The sequence below is a fragment of the Rhipicephalus microplus genome, unplaced genomic scaffold, assembly GCF_043290135.1.
Source record: "Rhipicephalus microplus isolate Deutch F79 unplaced genomic scaffold, USDA_Rmic scaffold_23, whole genome shotgun sequence".
Lineage (NCBI taxonomy): Eukaryota > Metazoa > Arthropoda > Arachnida > Ixodida > Ixodidae > Rhipicephalus > Rhipicephalus microplus.
Window position 1 is genome coordinate 789,317 of NW_027464596.1, and position 10,772 is coordinate 800,088.

Genomic DNA, 10,772 nt, shown 5'->3' on the forward strand with positions numbered 1-10,772 from the left:
TAGGTTACGGTTGAACCCTCATATTGCCGCTCTGCCTACGCCAGTAATAGGAACCATAATATACGCTTTGGTTCACAGAAAAATGCGTTGCATCGTATGCTCTTAGGCCATCAACCAACCATGGTTCATTGGCTCCTGAAGAGGTGGCTTAAATTTAAGGGCATCCGCAAATCTTTCGCAGCTATAGAAAAAGAAGAGAAAGTTGAGAAATGAAGGCGAAGTTCTTTACAAGCAAAGAAACGTAGCTGAGTGGTCATGTTCTTTCAAATATACAATGTAATAACTCTACAAAATTCCTTCCAGTTGCAAACAAAGCCGCGAGTCACAATGTTGAAAGTAAATTCCGCTATCATCGTCACAACAACAACAAAAAAAACAGTAGCAGTTTCTATGGTACAGACAGAAGAAGACAATGAAGATGTAAAAGGCGGCTATACGCACTGCAATTTCGCATTGAACGTAGTTCGAAATCCGAATCAAACAAGGTGAGCTTCAAAACATTATGAAGTTTGTGATGTGATTTAAGCGTACTGCTGAGCAGATGTTCTTAAGTCAACCGAATCATTTTCAAAGTTCAAGAGTGCTATTAGCCTTGGCACGAATACGTGCACGATAAGTTTGTCTCTACGCCTTCACAGTTTCTCTTCAGCAAGAAGAGATCCTGCAGTAATGTTCACTGTGATTTTCAGATGCTCTTCTTTTAGGAATATACCATGGCTTAGTGGCTAGAGAGTATAATCATTCAAACACACGCTACACTGCAAGGGGATTAAAAGAAATGTTTTAAAAACGTAGAGTACACGATATATCACATCCCCTCTTTAGTGTACCCGTGACGTCTAGATTTCAAATACCTTATGCCGAGCTGAAACAGCAATAGTGCTTGTCGGACTACCCAGCTTCCATGAAGACCGCTGCCACTCCTTCATACAAAGAGGAAACGCGGAAGTCAACTGCAATCTCTGCACCACCAACTCAGAGCAGCAGGCAATCGCGACCTACCCAACCATCGACGGAGAAGGGGCATAATATTCATGGATCGGCGCAAGCTCAACGCACCCCTGCGAAGCGTAATGATCAAAGTCAGCACACCACCCTGGAAACTGCTGTAAGTAGGACTGTGCTACGGAGTGGTTTTTCGCCACCACAGACTGTCTGCCGAATACATATACATATAGATGAAACAAAAACACTGCTACTTATTAGGTTACTTAAGATGAAGTTTTAGGCACCCCATCGTGATTTAGCCCTCGCAGTCGTGACCAAGCAAACCATTCGTGGAGTGGTGGGTTAAACGTCGCGAATGCGATTCGCATCGGTCAAGGAACGGCAGTGACATCGTAGGCAGCGAAAGAATAATTGGAGAAAGGTACAGCCGGAAAACGGTAAAGAAGCGCAGCGCACACGGACTCACAGCGTCGCATAGGTGAAGGTTCGAATGCGGCAGCTAAAAGGTGACCGCACAAAAGGTCGTCTTTCGAAAATGACTCCATGAGCCAAGTGGACAGAGACTGTCATCGAAAGTGCTGCGTGGACGAAGGTCGCTTCTTGGAGACTGCTCAGTAGCGCAGTCTAGACCGATAACCTCACGGTACTGAACACGGCAAATGTCGCGTGCAAGCTCTTGACGCGGCTTCAAAAAGCAGCCATCACTTATTGTACATTCGCATTGGACGGTTTGAAAAAAAAATACCACCTGCAATTCCCCCTCCCCCTCCCCGAAGGCGAAGGGAACTCGAGTAAATGCTTCGCAGCGTGGTGGCGGTATCGAATGTTAAGTAATTAGGTATTGTTTGGGAACGCTTCATTGTTATTTCGTCTTTATTATTCGTATTTATTAAATGAAAAAGAAGCGTTGCATTCAAAGTCAAGCAAAATCCAAGTAAAGACGCCCTTGACTGAATTCCTAACGCGTGGTCCAATCTATAAATATATGGGCTGCCCATTGAACCCTTGTGCAGCACGAGTAGTCGTTTTCATTTTTTACTAGCAGGCATTGCCTGCATTGGATTTGTGAGACGAGAAAGGAGCGGCAACAGGTCTGCAGGCGTCTTCCTGAGCCCACACGAAACTCGAGACGCGATCATGCACTGTGGGGTGCACGGACAGCGCCACCGTTCACGCCGAAGTGCGACATCGTGCGACTAAGGAACGTTCCACAAAAAAAAAAAAAACACGTCATCACTCATCAGCAGCGTTTCAAAGAGAGTTTACGTATCGCAAGCAGCGTTTTGAAAGCGTAGTTGGTCCCTGTCGGTGGCAAGTTGTAGTTTTGTCTAGGCTACTGTCTTCACATCGGCGTCTCGATCATCCCATTGAACTTGTAAAAGGGAGACGAAAATGCTGTAGGCCTGTGTGCTCAGATTTGAGTGCATGGTTATGAACCCCAGGTAGTCAAAATTTCCCAAACCCTCCACTATAGCATCTCTCATAATCATACGGTGGCTATGGGACGGTAAACCCCACATATCACTCAATCACTAGTAAAAGTGCAAGTAATGTCCCCTATACATTCATTGGCTTTACTGTGTGCTGGTTTTTTATACGTCGTGTCGAACGAATGGAATGAGCCCTAACAGATTCCTTTCCTTCAGCCATTTAAACATCCTTTTTTCTAATGGACAGGTTCTCCCAGAACCCTTACGTGTCTCGAGGCCACCCGTCGGTGAGAGACCTTCCACCGCGGCTACAGCTACTGGCCTGTCTTCGCCTTCAATACACCGACGCAAATTGTCTGCGGATGGCACACTTCTCAGCTCATCTGCTGCTGCTGCTGCTGCTCGTGCGGTTTCTCAAGTACAGGTGATTACGTCCTTTTCGAGCACGTATCTGTGACCCCAAGTTATCCGCAACATTTGATGTGTCGTGCTAATGATTCTCCTATAGCATCTTTCGCCAATACGAGGCGCTGTTTATAACTCGTAAAGGTACGAACATGTACGCATGACGCAGCATCCTAGAAACATCATCATCGGCTGTGCGAATTCATTCCACAATGCTCTGCTTGTACTTCTTGCGCAATGTTTTAAGCTATATGTATACATAATAACGCGTGTATATAGATTAAAATGCACGTCCAGCAGACCACAGGTGGCAAAAATATTTCAGGGTCACACGCTGCGGCGTGCTTATTTCTTCATATCGGGGGCTGTCGCGAGTATACGACCCCGACGTAAAGCTGCTGAAATAAGTAACTACGCGTGAAACGCGTGTCAGAGCAAGCTGCCTTTATATTTTCTTCTTGAGTAATGATTGATGTGCGAGGTTTAACGTCCAAAAACCACCATCTGATTATGAATGAGAGACGCCGTGGTGGAGGGCTCTAAAAATTTCGGCCACCTGGGGTTTTTAACGTGCATCCAAATCTGAGCACACGGGCCTACAGCACTTCCGCCTCCGTCGAATATGCGGATGCCGCAGCCGCGGTTTGATCCCATGAGCTGCGTGTCAGCAGCCGAGTACCTTAGCCACTAGAACACCGCGGAGCGGCTTATCTTTCTTGACGCGCGAGTAAAAGTGCTCGGGCAAGCACACAGAACGTGGCTTGGTCGAGCAGGTGGTGCAATGACGGGTCGACCCGCACCAAGGGTAACGCACGGGGTCATTCATAATGACTTTCTTCGGGTAAAAATGCTGAACCAAAAACACTTTTAACCCGCAGGGGTGTCTGCTTACGCAGGCGTTTGGTGTGTAGCGACACCACGGACCCGAGCTAACGAGTCGCCCTGCTCCAACTAGCAGGGCGATATGACAGCCCACGATTCCTCCCTGCCAAGGAGGGAAAGGGAGCCTAAACACAATTTAGAGCCCACAAAAAAAGAAGTGACGAAGCACACAAATAGTGTCGCTTTTTAGCTAATGTGTAACTAACTCAATATACTAAATTTTATACACATCATTTCACGTAATGGCATACATGATCCATTGGAACTGCAGAGGCGTGAGAGGAAACTTCAGCGACATTAAGGACATATTTGCAAGCTTCTCTCCTGTAGCGTTATGCTTGCAAGAAACGAATCTGGGACCAAAAACACCAAAATAATAAAAGAATACACTGTTATACGTCGCGACCGCTCGCAAAGCAACCAGCTGTCGGGCGGCGTCGCCATTGTTATCCAAAGTGGTATAGCGGTAAGAGAAGTTATAGTTAACAGTTTCATTGAAACGGCTGTAGTCACCATTTTATCACATAAAGCTATCACTATTTGTTCCATATACATTCCACCTCATACACATTTTACTGTAAAAGATCTAGAATTGATCGCAGAACAGCTACCTAAACCTTTTTTAATGGCATGAGATTTCACTGCGCACAACAAACTATGGGATAGGCTAAAGACAGACAGTAGAGGTCAGGTAATTGAAGATTTTATTCTTACTAACAATGTGTGTCTTTTAAACACTGGATCACCAACATACTGCTCTCCAGGTACAGGAACCATGAGTGGCTTGGATTTGGCACTGTGCCTTAGCTCACTGTTTGGTGATTTTACATGGGAAACAATAAACAAGCCTTACGGTAGTGACCATCTACCGTCGATTGTAAAACTAACATCACCATTTCCGACAATACGCTCTCGACCACAGCTTTGGAAGCTTCACAAAGCTAACTGGCCTTTGCTTACACAGAGAGCTAATCTACAGGATGAGTTCTCTGAACACCTAACAGTAGATGAAATAAATGAGAAGTTCAGCGATTGCATACTGTCTGCGGCAGAGCAAGCTATTTCCCAGTCTTCAGGACTAGTGGGAAAAAAGCTAAAGCCATGGTGGACCAGTGAGTGTGCAAAAGCCAGAAAACTACAAAATAAAGCATGGTGCAACTTCCGTAGGTACCCCACATGTGACAACCTCCTTGCGCTCAAACAAGCTAAAGCAAAAGCACGATATATTCGTAGAAATGTAGAAAAATGATCGTGGCAGAAGTACATATCTACAATCAATACCACAACCACACCCAAGAAAATGTGGAACCAGTTTAGAAAATTCAGCTGTGACTACTCCTCATACGCAATACCCATACTTACAGACCCAGGCACACAAACATTTATTTATATTTCCAGTACCTTACAGAGCCCTCGAGGAGCATTGAGTAAGGGGGGCGGTACATCTCTAGAGGAGCAGGCGAACATTTTAGGCGAACACTTTACACAATATCTAGTTCCGCTAATTACACGCCCTCCTTTCTGGCATACAAACAGCAACCGAAAAACAAAAACTACCAGTAACCGATGGCCTAGATGAGCCGTGCAATGCTCTTTTGACACTCCAAGAGTTAAGCACCGTGCTTTCGACGGAAGAAAAGACAGCAGTCAAGCCAGACAGAATTCATTACACAATGCTTGCGCACCTGTCTCAAGCTGCCGTGCAAGTATTATTGAAGTTCTTTAACGTGATTTGGAAAACTGGCAAAATTCCCACAAATTGGAAAATGGCAACCATAGTGCCATTTCTAAAGACTGGAAAACCACCAACTTCACCGGGTAGCTATAGGCCCATAGCACTTACAAGCTGTATGGCAAAATCATGTGAAAGCATAATAAACATAAGACTAACGTACACCCTTGAAATAGACAACCTACTAGATGATCATCAATGTGGGTATAAGAAAGGCCATTCAAAGATCGATCATCTTCTCTATCTCGAACACACAGTACGTGAGGCCTTCTTATATAGGCAACACTGCCTTGCAGTGTTTTTTGACTTGGAGAAGACCTACGACACTACGTGGAGGGACAGTATACTGAGAGACCTGGCGAATTTCGGAATACGTGGAAGAATGCTTAACCGCCTTTCTGGCTTTCTATCAAACCGATACTTTCAGGTACGGTTGGGCTCCGCACTATCGCGTGTTTTTGTCCAAGAGAATGGTGTACCGCAGGGTTGCGTGTTAAGCACTACACTCTTCGTAGTCAAAATGAATTCAGTTAATGAAGTAATCCCACCCTCCATCATGCACTCATTATATGTTGACGATCTTCAGATAGCATGTCGAGCCTCAAGCATATCCAGAAGTGAAAGACAGCTGCAGTTAACAATCAATAAACTAACCAAATGGGCAGATCAAAACGGCTTCCGATTTTCTGCCCAGAAAACCATTACCCTACCTTTCTCACAAAAGCGCGGCTCGTATCCGAACCCTGTTCTTAAAATCAACAACAGTGTACTGCCACTCAAGTCAGAACACCAGTTCTTAAGCCTAGTATTTGACAGAAAACTAAACTATTTCCCACATATATTACACAAAAAATAAAGAAACAAGGCGCTCAACATTCTGAAAATACTATCGTGGAAACACTGGGGTGCTGATCGAGTCTGCCTTTTACGCATATACCGCTCGATCGTGCGCAGCATAGTTGACTACGGCAGCGTTATTTACGGTTCAGCCAGAAAATCTTACCTCTAACATCCTGACCCAATACATAATCATGCACTGCGCTTGGCGACCGTAGCGTATAGAACTTCAGCTGTCCAGAGCTTATAGCTGAGAGCAGCGAGCCTTACCTGGAACAAAGAAGAGCGCTACTTAGTGTGTCCTATGTATTAAGAACCCGATTGAAACCAAGCCACATATGTCACACTATTGTCTCTCACATCGGTACCAGAATGCGATATAACAACAAAGCGCACAGGATAAGACCACTTCTCCTGCGCTTTGAAGAAATATGTCTAGACTACAAAGTACCGATGCAGGCACTACGTGTTGTCGGAAGACCGGAAAGACTGGCTCCATGGTTGGACTTTTCGCACTACACTGACCTTGCTTTAACTCATCTAAAGAAGAAGAAAACTCCACAGGAACAAGTTATTCAAGATTTTCTAGCCGTACAAGAAAAATATAACACGAATTCTGAGTACTACACTGATGGATCACAAACACAAGAATATACAGGAAGTGCTCTCATATCAAAACACTCAGTAACATGTATAAGCCTGCCGCCATTTGTATCTATCCTCACAGCAGAAGTATATGCTCTTTTGATTGCTCTCAAAGAAATTTTATGAAGAAATCACAAACGATCTGTCATATACACTGTCTCCGCCATTCGTATCTATCCTCACAGCAGAAGTATATGCTCTTTTGATTGTTCTGGCAGAAATTTTATCAAGAAATCGCAAAAAATCTGTCATATACACTGCCTCACTTAGCGCAATTAAAGCCCTTCATTTAAGGTCGGAAAACGAACTGTTTCTCGGGGACATTTTACAGAAGCTGGAAGGAGCTGAGAAAAATGGCAAGACGATCTGACTTGTATGGGTGCCGAGCCATGTTGGTATCCTAGGAAACGAAAAGGCATACAGGGTAGCAACAAGGGCACGTCATCATTATCAGAAATAAGGGCACCATTCAGACACTGTGTCAACAGTTGTCGGACAGCTTTTAGGGCAAAATGGCAAGAAGAGTGGCAGGCTCAAGTGCATAACAAGCTTCGAATTGTCAAGCCTCTTCTACAAGAATGGAAGTCGTGCAATCGCCAAAAAGCGCTTCATTGAAGTAACACTATGCCGCCTACGGATAGGTCATACTCACCTCACACACAACTTCTTATTGCGCGGAGAAGTTCAGCCAATATGCGAACGTTGCAAGGAACCTCTGACTATCAATTATATTTCAATAACATGCCCAGTCTTTGAAAAAAAAGAGACACGCTTATTTTAAACAATTTTACAAAACACAAACACCTCTACACCCAGTGTTAATACTATCAGAAAATGCACTCATCCCCATACAGGATGCTTTTCGGTTTCTAGAGGCCGCAGGTCTTTTAAACAAACTGTAAACAGTAATCTGTTTTTCACCTCATATTTTAACCCTATTATTAAAATCACCTAATATCTGGCGCATCATAGCCATTGTTGCTTTTGCGGCTTAAAACCCAACGTAACTAGGGATCAACGACCGCCCTTCACTGAGACAGCCCTACTCGATCCGTGTAAGGAGCCTCGCTGAGAAAACAGGCGTGCCACTCTTAGAGCACCAGTTGATAACTCCCGCAGCATATCCACCGCCGTGGTAGTGCCAGATAATTGATTGTGAAGTATCCTTCATGCAGGGTACTTAACACGCACCTACTGCACATATTCGCACACACTTCCTCGAACTTCAACCTAAATACGCTTGCCCGGAAATCTTTACAGATGCGTCAAAGTCTCGTACTGGTGTGTCCTATGCAGCCGTTGGCCCATCTTTTTCAAAATCCAGTATTCTGCACCCGCAAACAAGTATCTTCACTGGAGAAGACCGTGCGATATCTGTCAAGCATATCAAGGAATCACAACGGCCGCCTGCGGTAGGGTATACAGATTCGCTGAGTGTCGTAACAGCTTCGAAAACGCTGAGAAAACATAAAAATCCTGTCCTTATAACATTTTACTCTCTTTCATGCTCAATTTACGCCCTAAAACGACACGTTGTGGTGTTCTGGGTGCCAGGGCACCACGATGTCGCTGAAAACCTAGTGGCGGACCAGCTGGCTGGGTCTGCGCACGAGCACGCACCCGCCAATATATTCCCGGCTGTCCCTGCTATTCACATGAAACCCTTCCTACGACGGGAGCTCAGGGTATTCTGGCAACGCCAGTGGGATAGGAAATCGGATAATAAATTGCATGGTATCAGACCAAGACTTGAAAATTGGCCAGCAGTATCTAGATCCCGCTGCACACAAGTCACACTTACAATGTTACAAATAGGACACACTCACTCAACATATTCACACATTTTGTCTTGTGGCGATCCGCCAATGTGTGAGAGAAGTGGAGAACAACTTACAGTTTTCCCCATCCTCGTGCAGTGCAATGAGCTAGATGCTCTGCGAAACAAGCACTTATTGCTTCCCTATTGACAGCAGCTGCCACTACATCCAGCCGTGCTTAACGGTAGCAATCCGCTTTTTAAAGTCCAATCACTGTTTGCATTTTTTATGATATACATAGCTTTCAACCCATATACCGAGCTGATTCCTAGCACGACCTCACTACTGAGGTCGCGGCTGAGGTGGCTACATCGTTAGCATAGTTTTATTGTCAAGACAATTTGCTTTAAAGTTTCACTGCACATATTTCACGCCATCGTCATGCTTTTAATACTCCTATGTTTTTACCCGCGTAAGCACGAAGAATTTGAAGGCCCCTTTACAGCCAAATACCATATAATTGCTCACATCTCCTGTCTACTGAATTGGCGCTTTTTGGCCATCAATTTGCCCTTGCGCCATTAAGCCCTAAACATCATCAACATCGGAACATTTAGGCTTAGCGAAAACCTTGTTTTCATTTTTTTAGCCCCAGGCTCTTCGCACACAACCACCTCGTTCAAGAACGCACCAGCGCAAAGGATCTTCGCCTGCTGGAACAACCGACAGTGGTGGACCGCCTGGTTCAAGGCAAGGGCACAAAACGTCTGCCAGAGGAGCGCCTCAGGAGATAGCAGCAGCTTCAAAACATGCGAGTATCGCGATTTAGTGCTAATTTTTGCGACCTTCTGCATATATTGTTGAATGCGTCAGTTGGTGCCGCACAACAAAAGAGACTCCGCTACGTACTTCGACTTTTACGTTTCCTCCCAAGATCTCCAAATTCACTCCAGCTTTATACTAGAGGTCTCTCAATTGTTTTCTTTTTGAAGTCAATCTAAAGAGTTTGTCATAGACAAGTGTAATTGATACACGAACGAATGCGAAGTTCAAATAGTGGTACATAACAAAGCGAAACAGACAAGCAATTAGCCATTCCATTTTTTAAGGCGCAAAAGCAGCAGTGGCTATGCTGTCCCAGGCAAACGGTGTTATGTCTGTAATGTACAAGTATGCCACTGTGAAGCTTATTATCATACATCATAAAACATATGGGGCCTGAGTAGTGCGCGCTTCAGATTTTTTACAATGGTCCACATGTAGCGTGAGCAATAAAGCAATGGCATTATATATTTATTTATATCTTTACAAATTGGCAGGCTCTTCCAGCGCCGTCAGTTCTGTCGAGACCACCTATCGCTGAGGGTTCTTCTGCCAAGGCTGCCGCTACTGGCCAGTCGCCGCTTTCAATACATCGACGCAGACTGTCCGCGGACGGACGACTTCTCAAGCTATCTGCTGCTGCGGCTCGTGCTGCTGCTCAAGAACAAGTGCGCACGTCTTGATCACCCATGAATTGTCGCCCGTCGTTATCTCTTAGGGTTTGATGTGCCGTGGTCATAAATGTCATAGTCTTTATCACCGATCAGAAACGCGGTAAATCTTAACTATGTCACAACTTACTCAGAAGCGTATACGACGGCACTCACGCCTCAAATTTTATCGGGCACGGGGCCGGACGACCGTTTCTGCGAAATTATGGTCATGCTTATACGCGAAATATGTCTAAAACGTCGATGACACTGCCCCATGCCAAAACGGGCGACCGGCTGACTTCGCGCTAAATCTTCTTTGAGACATGATACCTGAGAGAAGCGCGAAATACACGTTACCCAAGTATGCTGTCGTGCCGCTCTCGTTTATCATGAAGCAATACTAACTCGCACAACTTTTCATTTCACTCCTTTTGGAGTTGTCCGAGGCCATGAGCACACGTTCTCGTAAGAACGCATCAGCGCGCGGTGTGTACTCGGCGTCCTTGCCTTCCACAAGAACGCTGTGCAACGCCCAGTTCAGAAGCTACACACTGACGCGTTGTAAAGGCTTGACCACATGCACGTACGCATTGCAGCGCGCGACTTCTTACACGGCACCACGCTCTCTTTTTATGAAGAGAGAGGGCGCGAGGACGTGTTC

The 10,772-nt window shown here is 45.2% G+C and overlaps 1 protein-coding gene across 1 annotated transcript; it reads left to right on the forward strand.

Annotated features, from left to right (window-relative positions):
• Positions 1-406: 406 nt before the first annotated feature.
• LOC142786388 (uncharacterized) lies at positions 407-9,432 on the forward strand. The gene is made up of 4 exons (XM_075884057.1): positions 407-485; positions 900-1,108; positions 2,626-2,802; positions 9,286-9,432. The coding sequence occupies exons 2-4, from the start codon at positions 1,035-1,037 to the stop codon at positions 9,428-9,430; spliced, it is 396 nt and encodes a 131-aa protein (XP_075740172.1). The 5' UTR covers positions 407-485; positions 900-1,034; the 3' UTR covers positions 9,431-9,432.
• The last annotated feature ends 1,340 nt before the right edge of the window (positions 9,433-10,772 follow it).